Genomic DNA, 23,332 nt, shown 5'->3' with positions numbered 1-23,332 from the left:
CGACTCTGGGTCAGTGAAACTTGTTTCAACTCACCTTGCCAGCTTGCCCCTGTTTCATCTGTTGTTTACACTGGACCACTGGTAATTATTTTTTCTAAACTCAGTTTGGTTTATGCCACCCATATATGTACAGTCCTCTAAGGACTTCCCATTCCCTAAATTCTTCATAGGGTGAGTCTATGCCAACCTTTTCAGTCTTATCTCATACCATCCTTCCCTTATCAGCTCCTCTCTTTTGCAACATTTATTCCAGTTGCACTTCCATATGATTTGCATCATTATTTAATCAATGATGTCTGCCTGTAGATCACAAACCTCATGGGAAATGTTTGGTCACCTAAAGCTTCAGTGCTTGCCTCAGCAGTTGTTCAACAAATATTTGTTGAAAGAATGAATGAATTAAGGAACTAGCACTTGAGCATCTTCCATGTGATTCTTTTCCTCATTTTGCCTTTTTAATCAGTTCTTTTCTTGGTCCTCTTTCCTCTGAATCCTCTCCCAAGGGGAACTCATCTCTTAGCTTTAACTTGCTCTATATTCCAAGTTAACTCAGCTGCCCTTTCTTCCATGTACATCACTTTTGTGTTTTTTATTATATCCTTTCCTTAGTCAGAATTTACCTCCCTGTCCTCAAACACACATATGTGCACACATACAAGCAAAACTATACCACACCACTTTTTAATAAATTAAATTACTTTTTTTTAAGGTTAAACTTCAGTGATATTCAATGTGAACTCTTTCTTGAATTTCTCAAAAATACAGATTTTCTGTTTTTATGAATTCCTAAGACACTTCCCTCTTGTTATCTTGTTATTTAGATGGTTCTTAACTTACAATGGTTTAACTTGTGATTTTTTGACTTTACAGTAGTGCAAAATGATACACATTTAGTAGGAATTATATTTCAAATTTGAATTTTGATCTTTTCCCAGCTAGTGATATCCCATAATGTAGTTTCTTGTGATGCTGGACAGTGGCAACTCTCAGCCAGCCACATGATCACAAGGGAAATAGCCAAATATACTTACAACCATTTTGTTTTCTACTTGCAATGCAATTTTCAATAAATTACATGAGATACTCAACACTTCATTGTAGAATAGGCTTTTGTTAAATGATTTTGCCCAACATAGCATAATGTAAATGTTCTGAGCATGTTTAGACTAGGTTAAGCTATCATGTTCAGTAGATTATATGTATTTTCAACTTATGATTATCAACTTACAGTGGGTTTATGGTACTGTAACCCCATAGTAACTCAAAGAAGATCTTTATTTTTAAATATGCCTTGTGCAGTGGTTATTGGTATATTTGTGTTTTTTTCTCTATCAAATAGTAGACTCCTTTAGCAAAGCATGGTGAATAAATATCTGTTGAATTAGGCTAATTGTTGAATCCTCTGGCTGATTGCAGAACAATAAACCACTCACAGCTAGGTGATAATTTATTTCTGCAATGTCCTTAATTATTCTCCTGGTGACTTTTTCTAAAACCAGAACCATAACAGTCAAGCTGTTCTATCGACTTAATCTAAATCCCTTATCCTGAAGTTAATCTCATATTTTGATCTCACTAAAAATAAAACACAGCTTAACAATACTGTCTATATAATAATGTCACCCATACAGTTGAAGATTTATTAAATCTCCTTTCAGTCTTGTTTAGTTTCCTCATTCTCGAACTAAATAATCAAACGTTTTTATCTCCAGATAAGGCCCTAAGAGCATGTCACAATTTATATTGTGTTAATGCTACTAGACATTTCTATTGATTCTGAAGACTTTTCCTTTAATCTCAGGCTTAGTGTATAAGACCTGTTTTATATAAAATGCTGATGATAAGGCATTTGCCTGCCTGTAACTTTTTGAAGTTTCCTGGTGTATCAGTGAGTAAGTCAATATGAAAACACAGTTAGCTCCAGTCTAAACTGTAGCTCAATTGGTAAAGAATCTGCCTGCAGTGCAGAAGACCCAGGTTCAATTCCTGGGTCAGAAAGATCCCCTGGAGAAGGAAATGGCAACCCACTCCAGTATTCTTGCCTGGAGAATCCCATGGACAGAGGAACCTTGCAGGCTATAGTACATGGGGTAGCAAGAGTCATAGAGGACTTAGCGACTAAACCACCATCCAGAGCCTGAGAGCCTATTCCAGTCTTCAGGACTCCATGGTGCTATAGGCAGCTTTAAAATTTGCTGAAAGCAATTTAGTCCCAATCACCCCAGTCTAAAGATCTGAACGGCCGTCCATTCTGTACTTCTTGATATAGAATCAATATCTGGGAGGGAAAAAATGCATATAAGCAATTATAAAGAATAAAGAAAGTTCAGAAGATAATTGATCCCAAATGATATGAAGGTTACATAAATGAAAAACTGCCCATGAAACGTATTGATTACTTTAGAGCTAGTTTACTGCTCAGTTGAAACAATACCTTGAGGGCATATATCCAAGAGTAATGATGACTGTGAATTAATCAGCAGAGGCATCAAGAACCAGAGGGAAGAACACATGCTTGGCCATTGGTGACAGACACATTGAATCTTACAATTACTGCCCACAACCTACCCAACAAAGCACCGGAACTCTTCAGGTTTCAGTCCCCACTTATACCTCCCTCCCACCGTGTCTACCATGTGCAGCTAAGGAGTTTACATTCAAAAAGAAATATTAAAAATGAAAAGATATATATAGAAACTTTGCAGGATGACTTGAACTAAATAGAAGCTTAACATATTGGACCTCTTCTCTCCTAAAATACATTTGTAGGTGAAAGTGGTTTGTCCTCATAGGCTCTGTACTTCTGAGAAAATAAACTCAGTTCTTGAATAGAAAGAGTTGTCAGTTCGAGTCCAAATTTGAGGACACTTTATATATATATATATATTTAGAGAGAGAGAGAGAGAGAGAGAGAGACAGAGAGGATATTTTCAAGAAGTTCTCTTTCCTTGGTAAAGTTCTGACATAGAGGTACCCAGGATCTTCCCAACTTGACTGTGGTTATTGTAGGGGGAGGTGTTACAGTTTCTGAGATGAAAGTAGAATGTTACTGTTACAGACTGTGAAGAATAAAAGTGTATCTTCAATGACTTCCTTAGTGATCACAAGCATTGAAAAGATAGTTGGACAGAACAGAAATAAATGAGCTTTAACCATTTAGAACATGTTGAAAATAGTCTAAATACTCTTCAAAGTTGGATTGTACTTACTTCAGAGTGTGCCAGTATAGTCTATTGAATATGAGAATATTTCTTTTAAAATTTTATGTTGTGAAATTTTTAGGTATTTTATGTTGCTGCATGGTGTGGCCAAAAAATAATAATAGATAGAATAGAACAAAATTTTATATTGTGTATATTTTATAATACTCATAAATTTTAGAACAATAGCATATACAATGGCCCATGAGATACATACACACAAACATATATGTATTTTTAGCGATAGCTCTTTTGTGACTGAATGTTTGGAATATGCTGCTCAGCTTTTTCTATGAACAGAAAATAGAATATCAAAGTAGCTATTAAACACTGAAAGCTAATCTAAGGAGTCAGTTACCCTTTGAGAGACAGTAATTCAATGAGAGCATCAATTAATAGGCCCACTTCCAAAAAAGAAAATTTAACTGTGTTAAATGTTCAACATCCTCTTTACATTGAACTTAGATGGTTGTCACACATCATACAAAAAGAACCCATTTTAAGAGATATATATATTCTAAGAGTAATTTTCTTACTTTCCCACTCATGTGTTTTTTTATTAAATTCTGTATATATTCAACTGAAAAAAATCTGATGTTCCAGAAAATAAGAATGGAAAGAGCTCTTTAACTCATATACCTATGTTTCAAAGAATAGCAATAAACATTATCTTTTTCTAATCCTGGTTTAGTGATTTCACATTGTCATACAAAAGTCAGTAAAGTCTAGCAAGTATTTCTCCAAAATAACTTCTATGAAACTTATTGAAGTTAAGAATAAATATATACATTGTTAAACTTGTTTTCACAAAATAGGAATGGGTCAAATTCTAATTTTATGAAGTTAATCCTTTAACAATATTGTTGTTATAATCTGGCACCTCTTAGGAACATCTTCTCCAATAATAAAGAATGATTAGTTTTTGTTATACATTTCAATAATAAATAAATATATCTTTATTTTAATTTTTAAGATAGATTTTTATCCGTGTTTATGTAGAAAAGTGATGCTAATCTGTTTTCAACTTTCTTTGATGCTAGAGAGGAACTAAAGTACTTGAAATCAAATGAAGACATTTATTTTAGAATCCAGTGTTCCAATGAAATAAAATTTTTAATGCAGTTGACTGGAAAATGCTCAACTTATCTCAAAATTGTTACCAGTGGGAAATCTTAAATGATAAGAGAGCACATTAAATGCCTCTCTTTAACCTAAAGTTGGGTCCACCTGTTAGGTCTGACAAATAAAAATGATAAATAATTGAGAGAAAAACTCCATAAATGATGGAGAGAGCACAGGCATTTGTTCCCAGATTGTTTGAAATGTAAAAATTTTCTATAATCATTCTTAAGATGGATGGGTCCACCTCTGCATCAGGACATTCACTCTACACTCTTCAACCCATCCAGAACCCAGAGAGACACCCACAAGACAATTCATAAATGTTTTAGAATTGTATCCTGTGAGAAAAGGTGGGTAGATAGACTGTCAACATACAGAAACAAGGTTTTTGTTTGTTTTTTGTAAGAGTTTTCAGTCATCTAAGTCAGAAAAATTCCAAGCTTAATGAAAAAGGCCAACTTTTTCCTTTGTACAATGATTGTAACAGGAGATACAGTCTCATTTCTAGCAAAGGGGAAAAGGTAAATAACTTCTTCTGATTGCTATTCAGAATACTATTTCTACATAGTATTCAAGAAAGCAACTTTAAGAAATAATAATAATAAAATAGCACTAAGAATAACATTAAGAAAAAATAATACCTAATGCTATTTAATGTCTACTAAGTAATCCAATTAAGGGACTTCCCTGGAGATCCAGTGGTTAACACTCCATGCTTCCACTGCAGGAGGGCATGGGTTCATCCCTAGTTGGGGAAATGAGATTCCCACATGCTACCTGGAGTGCCCTGCCCCCCTGCAAAAAAAAAAAAAAAGTCAGTTTAACTAGAAAAAGGCAGAAATGGAACATGCCATAAAAATCTAGAGGTAACTGGAGTCTAATTATAATGCATTTCAGTCCAATTTCATGTATTCCATTAGCCAACCTCCAGCCTAAGACTGAGCAGTTTCCATTGTTAATCCACAAATAGACTGTCATTTCAGCTGTCATTTTAAATGATCAAATTTGAAGCTTTGTTTTATCTAGTATGGAATAGAAAAATGTTGTTGCAGTTGGGCTGTGTCAGATTGTTCATATGGCCTGAGTTCCAAAAAGCATCTGGCTGATCATTCAGTCGCAAAGAACAAAGAAAAAATATGGAGTAACTTCCCCTATATACTTGAAAAAAATCAAGGATATAAAACTATTCTTCTTTCTTGATCCTGTTTTTACTGGAGATTTTTGTTAAAGGATTAGGTATCATGTATATAGAACAATTTGTCCCATTTCACAAGAATTAAATAATAATTCCCCATCACCACATTATGAACACATCCCAAGTTGAAATAAGCAAGTTCTAATTCAATTTAACAATATATGTTAACTGATGAATTTTTACCTAAGCATCCAAAATCAAGCCATTAGTTAGTAAACTAAGACCAAAGCCCATGTGTTAGGTGGGACAGAACATTTTACTATGTATGAGGATTTACAAATCTACAGAGGACTCCTAAGACTGCCCAAGCTGAAAAAAACCATGTGATTTAATAACTTGTGATGTGCATTCATTACAAGTGTCCACCTTAGCATTATCCTTACTTAGTTTAGAATTAGGAATTAAATGATAATTTAGTTTGCATTTGATTCTGCTGGAAAAGATTCCATGAAAGTGTTTAAAAGAAAAGCATTTCAGGGAAAATGAGAAGCCTTTGCTGATTCAATCCTCCTGGTGCCCAAACTGTACAAAGGTTTACTTAGAAGCAACAAATTGACCCACTCCACTAAGCAGGTATGAGGACAATTTCGAGAAATGAAGCATTTTCTGTGTTTAACATTTACTTGCATAAAGCTGGAAACTATTATGTTTTGAAGAATGAAATGGTATGTTCATAAAGTGGGAGAAATGATCAAATTTTCAGGTGGGAAGAAGTTAAAATCAAAGAAAACAGGAGGAGATGACAAGAATGAAGGAGGGCTGTGTCAGTGACACTGGAGATAGACGGCTTGTGTAAGAAGACTTGAATTTACAACCAACTAGATTAGTGGTTGAGCACTGAAGAGAAATATACTGAGCAATCAAGATGTCTACAGCGCTTGAGACTAGAAAAGTCTGTAGTCTTCTCAGCAATGATGAAATCACTGCGCAAGCGAGAAATCTTAAAGAAAATAAATTAAGCAATCTGCTTTCATTGCATTTAACTTTAATTGGCAGGATGTAAAAAACTAACTCCTTAATAGCCATGTTGCATGAAGCTGGTTTTTGAACTTTATCCATTTGTACCTTGGGCTGCTTTCTGGCTTCTCAAATTTTAAATTATGATTTTTTAAAAATAAAAGAAAAAGATTTCTGTTTAATTTTGTGCCATATGGGAATTTTAAAAAACAGTTGGAAGTTTCTCTGGAGTGGCCTTAAATCATTTCATTTGGCCTTCTATAAATAACAAAGTAAGTGTAATCAGGCAGAGGGTAGATGGAGACACTCTCTTAAACATTTCTCTAGAAAATGATATACCTTCTGGAGTATGTTGGTTTGTTATTAGTGGTAACCAGATGGAGAATTATACTGTCTCCCCAGGACACTAATGGAAACAAGTTCCGAGATTTGTCTCTTAGAGTTTTTCCTGCTGAAATATGTTCTAACACAATGTTCAGGGCTGAAATTATCCTGACATTTTAGTGTAAAACAGCCAATGTGCACTACTGGCTTTAATGTAATTAAGTAAACCTACCTTAATTACTATTTTCAAGTTTTATATTATTTGCAATATGCTGTACAACCAAACTGCATGGTATGTCAAGGCCATTATACAGATTGAACTAAGGCTGAAATTCAGCCTGCCAGCCTTTACCATAAGGGGGCTTCTGGATTTGACCTTCACAATGAGTAGATGACCACGACAGATGAGAGGGCATGAAGGTTAAAAATAAACGAACAATAAACTGCATAGTGGTGATATTTTAGAGTTGGGACATGTTTTTCTTCACTGTTTCATTTCCTTAAAGAGATAGTGCACCAGATTTAAGAATACAAATGACTGTTGAGTGTATATAAATAAGGTTTAAATTACCCTATAGTTTTTTTTTTCTGAGATATAAATGTGATTACTGTCACAGGTATTCTTTTATTTTGAAATGAATAATGTATTTCATGACAGTAATCTAATGCCCTGTGAATTAAGGTTAAAAATTCTTCTTAAATAGCTACATTTTCAGTAGGATAAAAAAAAGAAAGAACAACATTTCTGGAAGTTTAAAAAAATTCTGTGTTAAAGTTATTCAAAAAACACACTACGAAAAAGCTAGTTTATGTAGTTAGTGTAGTGTGCATAGAGTCTCATATTTGATTACCTTCTATAAAATAACTTTTCTTTGATAGATTTTGGGAAAGAAAGCACTACAAATGACCCTGAAGACTCTGTAGATACCATAAGACATTACCAGAGTTCCAAAAAGCACTTCGAAGAGAAAAAAAGCAGATCTTCATCTTTTATCTCCTCCATTGATGATGAACAAAAGCCTCTCTTCTCAGGACTTGTTGATTCTCCTCCAGGAATAGGGAAAGCAACTGGACTTGATCTTGAAACAGTGCCCACCTCAGGAAGAATTCGCATAGATAAAAGAAGTCACTCTTGCAAAGGTAACAAGTTTCTCAGGAATCAGTTTGTCTCATGTCAGTGCTAATCACAAAATGCTGACTTTGTACAAATGAAAAGCCATGCCACATGTTAACTGAATCTGCAATTTCATGATCTATTTGCAAAGATCAAATCTTAGATCATCCACAAAGTGTCTGCAGGATTCTGGGATAGTGGTCATTATTCCCAGTTATAGCAAAAGAGGTTCTGTATAGTCTGTCAGGCCTAACACGATGCCACATAGAACGTTGTAGGAATGTCTTTTGTAGAGATTCCATGGGAGAGGGGATCAATGAGTATTTGAAGAATTCTAACTCATTGATTCTTATATTTATCTTCTGTATCCATGAAAATGAAAGCATTAGTCGCCCAGTCATGTCTGACTCTGTGACCCTGTAGATTGTAGCCCGCCAGGCTCCTCTGTCCATGGAATTCTCCAGGCAAGAATACTGGAGTGGGTAGCCATTCTCTTCTCCAGGGGATCTTCCTGACCCAGAGATTGAACCTGGGTCTCCTGCATTGTAGGCAGATTCTTTACCATCTGAGCCACTAAGGAAGCCCTCTGTATCCATTCCCACCCCCAAAGCTGTTTTTATAGCCTGAAAGGTCAGTTCAATCAAAATACAATAAATATTTTAAAAAAGAGCTTTAGTTTACTGGGAATTATGAGAAAATGGAGAAAAATGACCCGAAATAAAATGTCCTTTTGATTCAACTCATTGGAACACATTTGTTTATAAGGGATACCCATATATATGGGTTATGTTTTAGACAATATGCATGAACTGTGTAACTGCACTTAATAAATATATCCAGATTTGATGCTAAAGGACGGAAAACTCAGAAAAACTTGAGGACTACTACATGAAAGAACACTTAACTTAGCATAACAGGAGCTAGATCTACAGATCTTATTATCTCACTAAGAATATGTAAGAACAGGCATGGGCAGACTGCCTGGGTTCCAGGTCCAAGTCTGTGACATATGCTCTCTTCATGTCTTGACAGACCCTACTAAGACTCAGTTTGAACATCTTCAAAATTGGAATAATATGTTCTAACCAACTAGTCTGTTGTGACTATCAAACAAGATAATTGCATAAATTACTTTCTCTGAAATAAAATCCCCAACTCTGTTTAGTATTTTCTCACAGTTTTTATTTTCCAACACTTTAATCATTGACTATATTCCTAGATAGAAAAAAATGTAGAGATGAAGAAAGTATAGCAAAAAAAATAAAGAAACTATAACAAAAATGAGGGCAAAATAGGATGTTCTTGAACTGGCAGGATACAAAATTATGGCACAGTGTAAGTAAATATTACATATCATTGTCACCATTTTTCAAAGTGACTGTATCTGCTAACAAAAAAAGTTTTATTGAACCTAGGATGTTTAGGCTTTACAGTTGTCCAGAGTTACTTTCCCTATTTTATCAAATCAGCTTTTGTCATGACCCCAAGTTGAAGTAAGCTAAGAATATATGCAAATGTTCTCTGGACAATCTAAAATCTTGATGAAGTGAATGAAAATAGTACCTCATTTATCACAATGGAAGAATGGAATATTAGATGTGATTACTAAATGTCCCATTTTAGTTATTTATGAAAACGGATTCTGGGAAGTGCTAAAAATAATAAAAGGTTGCATCATGGAAGTCAGAAGTTCTGAAGAACTTGCTGAACCATCCTACTGTCTTCAAAAGAGTATAACAGAGTGGGCCTGATTTTTTTCAAAATACTTTTTGTTGTTTTCCTCTTGAGTTTTGAAGTCTTAAGTGACAAGTTATTAAAGATATATTTGGGGGATTTTATTCAACTTTATGATGACTCTCACTAACAATGAATTCGCATGCCCTTCATCTTATGTTTTTCTTTGCCACTTCTTCCAATTATTTTAATTAGCTATTTTACATGCACAATAAAAGTATTCTATAAAATCTAATATCTACAAATTTTAATTTTCAAAAATTCATAGACACCTCTGTTCAAATAAACAGTTGCCTTTAAAACTCATAGCTAAATATTCATGTCAATTGAATAGGCATAATTGATGCAGCATAGAGTTAATCAGTGTGACACATGGTTAACTAGATAATTAATACAACTAACGAGTGGCGAGTTCTAAAACTTTATTCAATGCAAATTTCTTTCCCTAATAATTTTTTAAGGTGAAATACTGTGTGATTTTCAAGAATTTGAATAATATGTAGAGTATAACTGTAACTGTTGTGATTCAAGCTACTAAACCCCCACAGATTTTAGTTTTATCCTCAATAGGAAATGCCACTTACATCTGTAGCATTTATCATGCTGAATCCAACAGAGAAGCACCTTTAGACAGAACTGAAAAGAAAAAAATCAAACTAAATGCACTCTGATCCTACTTAGATTGAGGTCAAAAGTTGACTCTAGGAAAATTGTGTACCCAGAACCAAATGAAAGTTTACTTTCTGTTCATCCATTTCCAGAAATGTGTCTTGCAACTATAGCAACATTTTCCAAGGCAACCGAGTGCAGATTCTTTCTGAGCTATATTTAGAATGTATCTAAAAGGATGTTCATTTTGATTAAGACCACTAAGCAGGATCTCCCCATTGAGTTCTTTTTTTTTTCATATTGCTGTTAAAACAAGCTAATCACACATATCCAGATTTTAATAAAAGAGTAAATTATAATCAAGGAAGACTTTACCCAATAGTTTACGAGTATTCTTTTTTGCTAAGAGATTATCAGTTTTTTTCTTGAGCACTGAAGAAAAAATAAAATCCTACATAATTTATTGCATGTGATTCACCACTGTTATTTAAAAATCGATATCTTATATATGATTTGAGAATGAGAGCGCTATTAGGCATAAGTGGAAATACTGTAAGCTTTCTCAGCATAAAACTTCTGAGTATAATATGTAACTTCCATCCTGTCAGTTTTATTGTTTTTGTTTTATTGTCTAGCAAGAGGCTAGACAGGGAGAAACATTGGCATCATCCAGCCATTTATATGAGTGTTCTGACTATTTGTTTGGCATTATTTCTCAAAATTGAAAACCTAGTGTACTAAAACATTATATTATTTTTTGCATTTTAAAGTCACATGTGTGTGAATAAGAAAGCATACTTTTCAGTGAAAATCTACTGATATATTACTTAAAAGTTCAGTACATTTTTGATGTTCAATTTCATAGGAAATTACATATTGTCACTTCAGAAAACAAAACAGTTGTGCCCGACTCTGGGATCCCATGGCCTGTAGCCCACCAGGCTCCTCTCTCCATGGGATTCTCCAGGCGAGAGTAATGGAGTGGGTTGCCATTTCCTCCTCCAGGGGATCTTCCTGACCCAGGGATTGAACCCAGGTCTCCTGGATTGCTGGAAGATTCTTTACCAACTGAGCTACTAAGGAAGCCCCTTCCATAGAATAAGGAAGGCTTTAATTTCCTCTGAGGTCTGTTAACCATTTCAGTAGTATAGGGAACCCTGACCTTATGTTTTCCTAATACCACCTTTGGATGTGCTAATCCCTTTGTTAGAGCTTCACCCAAGTGAAGCAGAAATTGTTGGTACCTCATTAAAGATTCTATGCATTCAATGATAAAAGTATGGTGATAGAAAAAGTATGAAGAAAAGGTACAGACATTGTGTCTGCTACCTGTGGATAGGGGGTACTTTTGAAGAAACTGTAGGAAAGGAAGGGATTTCAAGAAACCCTACAAATCCTGTTCCTTGTTTCTAGAATCATAGCTAATTCTCTCCAAATTGGTTACTTTCTATCCAATTTTTAAAATAGCCAAAAATATAAATTCCATAACTTTACATAACTTTCGTCAGTGTTTAGTCATAAATACTTGTCCAAAAGAAAAAACAAAAGTCTTTCCATCAAAGCAAAATCACTTTTTGTTATTTAAGTCTATTTCCATGTGAAAATGAAGTCAGTCTTTTTCTCCTACCAGTCCTCTGAGTGAGGAAAACATACTCCTTCTTTCTCTCTGAAATAAACTCCCAATTCCACCAGTACTGGAGCCGTGCCGTGCACTCAGTCATGTCCAACTCTTTGAGACCCTGTGGACTGCAGCCCACCAGGCTCCTCTGTCCATGAGATTTTCTAGGCAAGAATACTGGAGTGGGTTGCCATTTCCTCCTCCAAGTGCTCTTCCTGACCCAGAGATCGAATCAACCTCTCATGTGTCTCCTGCACTGCAGGTGTATTCTTTACCTGCTGAGCCACCGGGGAAGCCCCAACTAGTATTTTTTCGTGGGTTTTACTTCCCAAACTTTCAATTGTTTTAAGTACTTCTTAGATACATGAAATGCAGAGGGTAAGAAAGCATAGCAGAAGTCATTAAAAGCATATTACAGAAATGAGAGGGAAAATAAGACATATTTGCCCTCAAATATTGACAACTTGCAAATTACAGATTGTTAGAGAAACAGTAAATTAAATGAGGTTCAGAAAACAAACCTCTGTAAGAAAAATGATTAAAACCTTGTTAGACTGAATTCCTCAAGGGCAGGGCCTATGTCTCCTTCATCTCTAACTCTTCTACAATGAGCAAAGTGTCTGGCACATAACAGACATGCAGAGCATCTGAAAAGTGGACTTGAACAGATAAGTGATATGTTTTAAAATATAGTAACATAAAAATATTTTAAATGAAAGAGCTCCAAGGAAAAACATTGAACTTTAATGTGCATAGATTAAAGGACAGTGCAGAAGGAGCTACAAGAAAACGTAAAAACATGAAAGATGTCATGGGACATCAGGACAAAGAGACTTTAAGCCTCTTCCCATCTTTAACGGCTCTTCGTTCTTTGGGTCTACTTTGAGTTTAGTTGGTCTAAGGGAATCCTTCTGGAGATCATCACTTCCCCATGACTCTCTCTTCTCAAACCCACTCTGAATCATTAAGTATGCAAATTACTCTGTGGGAAAGAGCCCTAAAATCTTCAGTCTGAGGTGAACCAGTACCTACATATGGTGCTGTTTCGACCCAAATGTAAAAGCTCAAAGTCTTCGTTCTCTTACTAGACTATAGGGTGGGCCGTCCATGTTTCCCCTTAGCACAAAATAGAAGGGGAAGTTGTACTGAAGACTCCTAACCAGCTGTGTGGAAATAGGTGGGGGGTGGCAGTCAGGATCGGGGTGGATGGGAGTCAGCCACCCATTGGTTGTAATTGCTCGACAGGTCCCTGAGTCCCTATGTTTCTGTCTTCCAGCTAAATTTCCAGATCCCTTCCTGCTTGTATTGTGGATGTCTCTGTAGCTATAAATGGGCACCCAGAGAAGCTGACATCCATTTTGCTGTTTCCCACAGATATCACTGACACAAGAAGCTGGGAAAGAGAAAACGCTGGGACTCAGGCTGAGGAGTCTAGTCCCTCGGCACTTCAGCGAGCTGCCTGGGGAGTCTCTGAAACCGAAAGCGACCTCACCTATGGAGAAGTGGAGCAAAGATTAGATTTGCTTCAGGAACAGCTTAACAGGTATAAGCGATTCCAGGCAAAGGAATAACGTAATCCAAGCCGTTAGTGGGGTCTGGCTTCACGCTTTGTAAATAGCAAATTCATCCTGCCATAGACCTCACATACACTTTCCTTATACACTTTCTCATTTTAAATACAACTAGAAGTTGACAGAATTATTAATGTCTTGCAAGGAGCATTTATTTAGAACACTTCACACTTTTGGCAGCATGAATCCTATTTTTTCTTTACTTGTCATAAAATCAGTATCTCATCAGCATTGCTTGCCTAAGAAACTTCCTTTTTTAATCCCCCAAAATAATTCACATTTAGTTTGTTGACTAACACCCTTCCTCTTTCAATCCTCCTTTTACACTTTGTGGTGGCTCCTGGTAACTTAGTTATATCTTATGGCATTTTAAAAAATATTGACAAAATTATTTAAACATTTATTTTTTCAGCCAACTTGTCAAAAATGTGATTGAGTTGAAGCCCAGATCCTCTCCATTTTCCCTCCATCTTTGATCTATGACCTTTTAAGATAAGGAATAAATTTTGGTTTTAGAAAGGATAGAACCCCTTAAACCAAATCTACATGGGTTCCTTAAAATTAAACTGACCAATCAGATTTAAGAAAATTAGATGTATGATACTGTTTTAGTTGTGTTACATGTGGAAAGTGACCTTGATTCAAGGTATTTTCCAGGATACCACTGGGCAAGATATTCCAATAGTCACACACGAAAAACTGCATGGATTAAACTAAGATGCTCAAATCAACTTAAAACCCACAGTGAGTGAGGAGGAGAGCCAGATGGGGTAATTAACACATTTCTAATACGTACAATCCTGGTAAAAGAATCGCACAACCCGAATCCTGATTTACATGACATTTATATATATATATATATATCTCATCAGCCTACCCTGCTGATGGTGTGGTTCTGAGAATGGGAATCGAGATTTCCACAAAACAGGTCCACAGATAAAAACTGCCCAACACCAATGACACACACATACTCCATCACTGAGATGTACGGTCAAGTACCCTTGGCCACAGTATAAGCCATACTCTGGTTTGTTACATCATATTTCTATTCTATCTTTGGAACATCTTGCAGGTTGCTAGCATGCTGTTTGTATTTAATGCATCTTATGAAGTCTGCCCATGTCTAACAAACTACTTGCTTACTCATTATCTGTACTTACCATATTCTATGTGTTTTGCTTATACACATAAACTAGCTACTATGCTTACTTTTTCTTGTGTTTTGTTGATATTGCTTGTTGTTTTATTGGTTTTTTTTAAAAAAATCTTTATGTCAGAATTGAGCAGTGTCAAATAATACAGTAAACATAAAAATGTGTATCTACACAAATATACCTTATCATTAAAGATGAATTAGCAATTAAAATAGACAACAGGAATTAGAAAATCAACTAATTTGTAAATTTAAATAAATTCGTATGCCTTAATTTCAAAGAAAAGTATGACAATACTGCATGAACTAATGATATGTTTTGTATTTTTTCATGCAATTTAATCAAACTTTGAAATTTAAACTGAGATCTATATCCCACTCTCAATTGTCAAATATCAGTCTTGTAAAATTGAAACATATCTGAGAAAATTAAAGCAGATTATCACTTACTTAGAGTCAGTAATTCCTATTTAAGGTATAAGAACTTGACATGATCATACTTATTATTGCTCAGAGAAGCATATTTAGTTAATTACTACATTTCCTATCTCTCTCTTCTATTTATGCCAAGCTACATTGATCTTTTAGCCATAATAAATATCAAAATACATACTGTACACATAGAACTGATAGATTAAAGTGTGATTTCTGAACTTGACCTTCCTCTCTTCCTGCATATTTCTTTGTGTGCTTGGCATGTGTGTATGTGTGTGTGTGTGGCTCAGTGGCTCAGTCATGGCCAACTCTTTGCAACCCCATGGACTGTAGCCCACCAAGCTCCTCTTTCCATGGAATTTTCCAGGCAAGAATACTGGAACTGATTGCCATTTTCTATTTCAAGGGATCTTCCCAACCCAGAGATAGAACCCACGTCTCTTTCATCTTCTGCATTGCAGGCAGATTCTTTACCATTGTGTCACCATGTAGTATGCATTCAGTTCCTGGAGTAAATGAGAAAAAAAAATGACTGAATGAATGGATGAATGACAGGGACAGTGATTTCTTCAGCACAATACTCGCACAGCACTTAACAATTGTTCAGCCTAAAGTTATAACCCTCTTACTTAACTACTAACAGAATTACTAGGTCAAGTCATCTAAATTTCTCCAGCCTCAGTTTCCTTTTTTGACCTCTTCTGACCTGCAATATTATTGTGAAGACTAATGTAATACATGTGGGGAGTATATATGCTATAAAATACAAAGAGTTGTGGTTAGACAAAATATAATTAACAATGAACTTAACTTCATTTCTATTATTGATACTTGTTAGAGCATATTCTTCTACTCTGCATATATTTCTATGTTATCTAATTTGGATCTTTCTTGAAGGTGAAATTTGAGATTTTAATTTTCCCTTGTTGCCTTGTCATGGAAGCCAATCGTTACTGCTGGTGTAAATCAAAGATCACTGAAAAAACTTGCCTTTAATGTGTCCTAGAACTGAAACTATAAATTTTAAGGGCATGTACACCTAGTTCCCATTTTGTTTGCAACTACCTATTAATACTGATACTAATGGGCTTCCCTGGTAGTTCAGTTGGTATAGAATCTGACTGCAGGACCCAGGTTCGATCCCTGGATCAGGAAGATACCCTGGAGAAGGAAATGGCAAACCATTCCAGTATCCTTGCCTGGAAAATCCCATGGACAAAGGAGCTGCAGTCCATGGGGTTGCAAAGAGTCAGGCATGACTGAACAACTAACATACTGTTACTACTAATAGCTGTTATTATTTTATTATGTTAGTTTTAAAATTACTTTTATACAATACTTTTTCTCATAGCCAAACTGCAACTAAATCTTTTTGACATGTCCTAGCATCTGTATGTTTTTGAATATATTAACTTTCTTTTACTAAATTCTAGCAAGCTCTCAAAAACATTTTATTGCCTGACTCAACCTCTTTGGATTTAAAATCCAATATATTGCATTTTTACTGCACAGACATCTCCAAGAACCTGTTTCCTCCACTTTAGAAGGCAAAAGTTTGAAGAAGGCAGCTCGATTTAAACTTCAGCTTTGCAGGGTGAGAATCCTGGTATACTTTCTTAAGTTGGATCTACTCTGTTTAGCTTCAGCATCTGTTCAAATGTAGTAGAACTGTAAATTTCTATCCCATTTGTTTCATCCAAATACACATATTAAGTACACAGTGCAATAAAAACAAATATAAATAGTCTATCTTGAGTCATCCTGGCGGTTGCTGCTTTTTGCTTTAATGGCCAATTAAACTCTATATGGGGTTAAAGGTTTACATAAGAAATGTTCTTACATACTTATATATTATGCCTACGGATATACATATTTAGGGAAAATCACTAACGCTTGATCCCAAAGCCATGCTTCTCAAACTTTAATGTTTTCGAATCACCTGGGGATCTTGTTAAAATGTAGATTCTAAGTCTAGGTCTAGAATCCACATTCTAACAAGCTCCCAAATTTGACCACACTTTGTATAGGGAAGCCCGAGAGGATATAAAAGCTTTCAGTGCTGACTCCATTCCTTACAGAACACTGTGCCTGGTACACTGTTGGTCTTTGATAGTATGTGAATGAAAGCATTCATTTTACACAGCTGTTTAGCTATGCTGACATAGAGGAAGAAAAATAAATTTCCTTCTACCTTTCTGAGTTTCTGGCTGAGACCCCCTATAATAAAAGATTAAGAAAAATAGAAAAAGAACATAAATGTATTAACATGTATACCTCATATACACATGGGAGGTACTCAGAGGAAAATGAGTTACTCCCTGAGGTGCCTTAGAATTCTGGATTAAATACCATCTTAATAGGGAAAGGGGCTGGGGATTTAGGTCCCTTAGAAGAGAGTAAATGATTTTTAAGATAGATGAATGATCCCTTGAAAGAATGACATGTTATCATTAATATATGATATGTTAATATGGGTATGATAGTTTGTGACAAAGTTTGTCTTGGTGTGATGCCTCTCTGTAACAAAATTCAATCTTCCCTGGTTGTTGAAACTCCCAGGGAAGGGATTTATGACAATTGAGTTCCTTTTGGAATATCTGCCTTTAGGCAGATAAGAGAAGTTCAGAGAAAGCCTCTCCCCACACTTGCTGTTCTCCAAGTGCCTACAGCTCAAAAGAATCAATATGCCAAAGTGGCTTATTTTGGGGTGGCATCTGCTGCTACCCTTCACTGGCAAAAGAAAAAGTTATAAAATTCAGCTTTTCTGTTTCAAAGACCAAGCTAGACTTTTTCAAAATTCTCTCTAATTCTTCCAGAGTAGAATAGATTATTTAGTGTCATCCGAAGAGTCCATTCCAAATAAACTGATAGACCCTAATCATAAAACATGAAAATACAACCCATGCATAATAGAGAAATTCTTTACTAAAATTCTTCTTGAATGTTTTCGTCTCTGGGGGCTGCTGTAACAAAAATACAGTAGACTGGGTGGTTTATAAACAACAGATATTTCTCAGTTCTGGAGACTGGCAAGTCCAAGATCAAAGTGCTGGGAGATTCTGTATCTAATGAGAGCAAGTTTCCTGGTTCATAGATGGCTATCTTCTCACTGTGTCCTCACATGATAGGAGGAAGTGAGCTCTTTGGGGCCCTGGCTTATGAGGCACTAATACCATTCATGAAGCATCTACCTTTATGACTTAATTACATCCCAAAGGCCATACCTCTTACTACCATCACATTGTGGTTAGGATTTCACCATTAGCATTTCAACATAAACATTCAGTCCATTGCAAAATATCAGACTACTGTTAATACAACTAAACTAAGTATTCATAATCACTGCAGGAAGACCTTGACCTAGACAGAGTCTTAAGTATTATCTCAGAAAGGAAAGTAAAAAGTGGGGTATTTATATGACTTTGGAGCTTGGGCCTTTCAAGTCGAAAAACTGAGGGATATGGGCTAAGTTCATAACATGATAGTCCAGGATTGATGGACACAGTGACATGAGGATCTTAAAGCAAGTATGGATAAATAAAATTTGATTAAGCAAGTTATTTGCTCTCAAGATCAGTTTGCTGTCTCCAGTGAGTTAATCTGTAGAATTTTCCTGAGGGAGGAATGTTCTTTATTCCCTTAGACTTATTTTTCTCAGGCAAAGTTTTCCTGAAACAAGCAAGTCTCGTTCTAAGCCTGCAACAGCTGCCCCATCTGCACCTGATGGTCCCACTAATGGGCCGCCTGCTGCTGTTACTGAAGACACACTTCCAATAGGTTTTTCCTTCTGAGACACTATTCACTAGACAGAATCCGTGATACAGAGATCCTGTTTCTTGAAGATGACTGCTGTTTAACAAAGGTTTTGTAAGGAATCAAAATCATTATCATAATGTTTGACTCTCTGCTGGGTCTTTAATCTCATTTGTTGATGAAGTTTTTATTATCCCACTGTCCACCCCCAAATCCTTCTACATGTAATGTGTAAGCTACTCCCTAAATATTAAATGCTGTTCATGATAGGATAAATTCATACAGAAATATTTACAGTGAATATGGAATTTTCTTTGGGGACTCAGAGGAGAGAGAAATTAATTCTGAATAAGGTAAGATTTGGGTGTGCAGATAAAATTTGTGCCGTACTTTGAAGCATGAAAGAAAGTATTGATGCTTAATAAAATAATGAGTCTTCTCTGTTGAGTTAGCACCATAAAAATATTAGAACAATGAGTAACAAGTAGATAATAAACTAGTTGATAATTCAAATTTTTGTTGTGTGGTTTTGACACTTGTAAGGCATAGGCATGTATAATTTATAGCTATTTGTTTAGAAAACACTAAGCTACATGGCTATACATACCAAATATAGAAAACATGTACAAATAATATACAAGTTACCATGATTCTCAGAAGGAAAATTTCTAGTCAGTTCTAAATACTAGAAGAAGAATGATCTTTTTACATGTTGTCCAGGTTTATTCTGTTCTCTCTCAGTTAAGTTCTCTCCATTGTGAACTTCACAAATATAGCATGTATATAGCTGAGCAAAATTAGTCTATGCTTTTAACATTTGGGGTACAATTTACCTTTTTCTTGCATTTTCGATTGAAACAGAATAGTAAGCACAAACAAGTAAATAGTTAAAAGTTTTCTTAAGAGGCATATGGTCTAAATTTTCTGTTTTATACCCACAAAATTCTTTTTTAATACTGTTAACACATGCAAAGGAGAAGAATCAGACCCATTGTATTCTGTGTTTTTTTCTCTTTAATTTTAATTTAAAATGAGAATGAAATTAACAGGCCATTTGGCTACTTGTGAACTTTGGGGGGAAAATGATCAGGCTGGTATTTTACAAGCCAGATGGGCTATAGAAGCAAGTGAACTTTTATATTTGGTCTGTTTCTAAATACCAAAGGCCCTGAACTATAGATGGGAAAGGAACTTAGCATTTGAAAGTACTTAACATTAAGGAAAGAATGTAGTGAATAATATACAATACTTGATGCGAGTAGGAGAGAGATAACATAAAATATTGATAATATAAATTTGAAACACATAATAAATCATCCAATTATTGCAATTATGAAAGAAATGTGCTATAATATCTCTTTTTTAAAGAGTAAATAAAATGTCCATGAGAAACTGACCAAAACCCAACTTAAAAGCAAAGAGAATGACTGATTAAAAATAGATTCTCAATGTGTTTTCCATTTTAAAATCAATAAAGCTTAGCTGTAATGTAATACAATGTACACTGTGAAAATGTAGTCTTTTCATCTGATGTTTTTCTGTTAAGATCTTATTAAAGGAACAGGAGCAATGATCATTATCAGAGCCGTTAGTGTGATACAGCAAGTAAGAGTCTCCGTGCTCCCTCTCCTGTCCTTCTTGTTTAAAGCAAGGCCACAATTCTGTTTGGTGTTGCTGCTGCAAATTTTTTCAAATGTTTTTCAAACCTGAACTATGTTAGGACTGTCTTCCCATTTCTGTCTGTCCTGCAGACTTGAATCCCAAATGACCGCAGACATCCAGACCATCTTACAGCTGCTGCAGAAACAAACCACTGTGGTCCCACCAGCCTATAGCATGGTAACTGCAGGAGGAGAGTATCAGAGACCCACCATCCGCCTGACGAGAACCAGTCATCCGGTAGCGTCCATCAAGACAGATCGAAGTTTCAGTCCTTCCTCACAGGTGAGTATAGGTAGTGTATAATAAAGAGCGTCTCTCAAGATGTGTTTCCAGGGACCATCTGAATCAGAATCGAATAACCTGGGCTGCTGGAGAAAATGCATACTCTCATTTCCATCTCTGTCTCTACTCAATTAGAACGTCTGGGAATGAACCCTGTAATCTCTGTCTTAAACATGCTTCCCTCCATCCCACCCTTTCTCCCCAATTCTTTTGCTCATTTAAAGCTTGAGAACAATGGACCTAGAAGAGTGATCTTAAGACACGAGTATTTTTTTTTTTTTTTTAAGAAAAAGCTTTTTTCAAGAGTTAATCTACTTAAGTTTATAAATGGTAGAACACTGAAAACTAAAGACTACCCCTGGGTCCAAAAAACGTTTAGGTAAAGGTTTGTAATTTGCTCTAGAGACACTCTTGAACAGGATCTGGGGAAGGAAGGGGCAAGAAATAGCAGCCAGCCAGACAAGACCTGAGACCAGGAGTAATCAGATAATAACCACATCTGTGCCCACCCATCACTAAGGAGCTCTAAAAGTTTCTCACCTTGATGACGGTAGGAGAAATGTTAGTGTCCTTTATTTTTCCTCTGAAGTCCTGTGAGGAAGCCCTCTGATTTTGTTAATGTGGAAAGTGTAATTCCTTTGGAACTCCATTTTGGGAACCTTTGTTAATCACTTAAATACTGTGGCCAAACTGAACTTAAGAACAGTGATTTAAATAAGAATTCACAGAACAATCTTGTAAAAACTTTTTTAGAAGTTTGGGGATTGAGTGGAAAATGCTCTGGGGAATGAAACTATTTTAATAGCACAGAGTAATGTGCCTGAAGGAAAATAATACAATCTCTCTGAAGTATGAAGGTAGAGATTGATTTATCTCTAACTGGTTTTGAATGACTGGGAAACATGTGAATCTACGCAGCTTGTTTTTTGCTTTCAGTTGACTTACATGACATTTTCTGCCAAGGGATGGTTGATTTTCCGTCCTTTCTTTTTCTTTCTCTGTGTTCTCCAAATGTACTCACCAAATGACCCACCTTTCTGATCCCAGTTACGTTGGGAATTTTGAGTTAAAACTCATCTGGAAAATTCAGTGTGAAATATTATGTTTAAAATAATAATAATCTGATATGACTTCAGAGTAAAATTAAAAATCTTGGAATGGTTGGGTAAGATTATCTAAACTGACGTCTGACCGCCAATGTCTTGACCCACCTTTGAGAGGGAAAGATTGGTTAAGACCACTAATCAAATACAGATTTATGGGAGAAGTAAGCATGTTTAGATTTCATGGTGTCATTTAGAAATATGTCCAAATGAATTATAAAAATGTGTTTTCTTCTCTTTTCTTTCATCAGTGTCCTGAATTTCTAGACCTTGAAAAATCTAAACTTAAATCCAAAGAATCCCTCTCAAGTGGAGTGCATCTGAACACCGCTTCGGAAGACAACTTGACTTCACTTTTAAAACAAGACAGTGATATCTCTTTAGAGCTTCACCCCCCAAGGCAAAGGAAAACTTGCCTGCATCCAATTAGGCATCCCTCTTTGACAGATTCATCCCTAAGCACTGTAGGAGTCTTGGGTCTTCATAGGCATGTTTCTGATCCTGGTCTTCCGGGGAAATAATCATTTTGTACTGTTTATTCCACATACAATGTAAGTGCTTTTAATGGCTGTTTTCCTTTTTGTATTTAAATCCTCTCTACTTGACTCAGGGGCTCACAAGGTACCATTATATGCAAAAGTACTGTATATTTTCCTAAATTGACGCTTGTAAGGTAAAATTGAGCAGTTAGGATGTAAATATATGTATGAACTCTTCTGTTCCAAATGTTAAAACTGCCAGCATCTCAAGGCACCTTACTTTTTATTTTTTGAATCATGTGCATGTTAGGAAACTCCAATTTCTCTTGCATGGAGACTCCTATTTATTGCTTTTACTAAACCAGTACTTTGCTATGAAAATGCCTTCCAAGCAGGAAAGCAGAGGATAAAATTGTTCATGGATGCAACTCAGATGATCCTCAACTCATGGAAGTTCAAGGAGGCAGGCGAAAGGGAACCTGGTCACTTTTGAGAACAGATATCCTTCTGGACTGAGATGTTTATAGATAATTACATTCATTCTAGCACACTGGAAAAAAAAATACAGTTTCTGACAGTATAGGAAACCATTTCCAAATACACGAATATAGGCCAGCTTTAATGAGGACCAAAAGGCCTTTCTATTTAAAATTCTTTCTCTAACTGTATTCACAACTGTATTCACAAACTCCCTAAAATATTTTCCATTGGCACATTTCCTTAAATGCTTAGAAACAAGTTTCTCTAATTTTTATTTTCTTTTTTGTTGGTGGGTGGTGTTGGAAGGGAGTCATCTTAAGAACTGCTGAAATGCTACAGACACAAACTAGTATCCACAGCTTTCTTCTGACTCACATTTTAGGGCAATACTGAATTTGATCAATAAGAATTTTGATCAAATTAGCACACATCATTTTCTTTCCAAAAACTGTGCAATTTTAGTGGATTTATGTGGCAAAACTAGCTTCCATTAAGGGTATGCTGTTCTGTGACTTTCTAATTCCAGCTATAGTAAAACAGT

At 35.6% G+C, this 23,332-nt stretch overlaps 1 protein-coding gene across 1 annotated transcript in view; it reads left to right on the top strand.

Moving 5' to 3' along the window:
* The window catches only part of KCNH7 (potassium voltage-gated channel subfamily H member 7), a 492,333-nt gene extending 469,980 nt beyond the window's left edge, over window positions 1–22,353 (top strand). Inside the window, exons 13-16 of the mRNA XM_065927873.1 lie at window positions 7,690–7,938; window positions 13,248–13,416; window positions 20,537–20,729; window positions 22,084–22,353. Coding sequence (XP_065783945.1) covers window positions 7,690–7,938; window positions 13,248–13,416; window positions 20,537–20,729; window positions 22,084–22,353 — 881 coding nt within the window. The remainder of the gene's footprint in view (window positions 1–7,689; window positions 7,939–13,247; window positions 13,417–20,536; window positions 20,730–22,083) is intronic.
* The last annotated feature ends 979 nt before the right edge of the window (window positions 22,354–23,332 follow it).

The sequence above is a fragment of the Muntiacus reevesi genome, chromosome 3 (genome assembly GCF_963930625.1).
Source record: "Muntiacus reevesi chromosome 3, mMunRee1.1, whole genome shotgun sequence".
Lineage (NCBI taxonomy): Eukaryota > Metazoa > Chordata > Mammalia > Artiodactyla > Cervidae > Muntiacus > Muntiacus reevesi.
The sequence above is the reverse complement of the archived record's forward strand: the minus strand, read 5'-3'. Positions and strand labels throughout refer to the sequence as shown.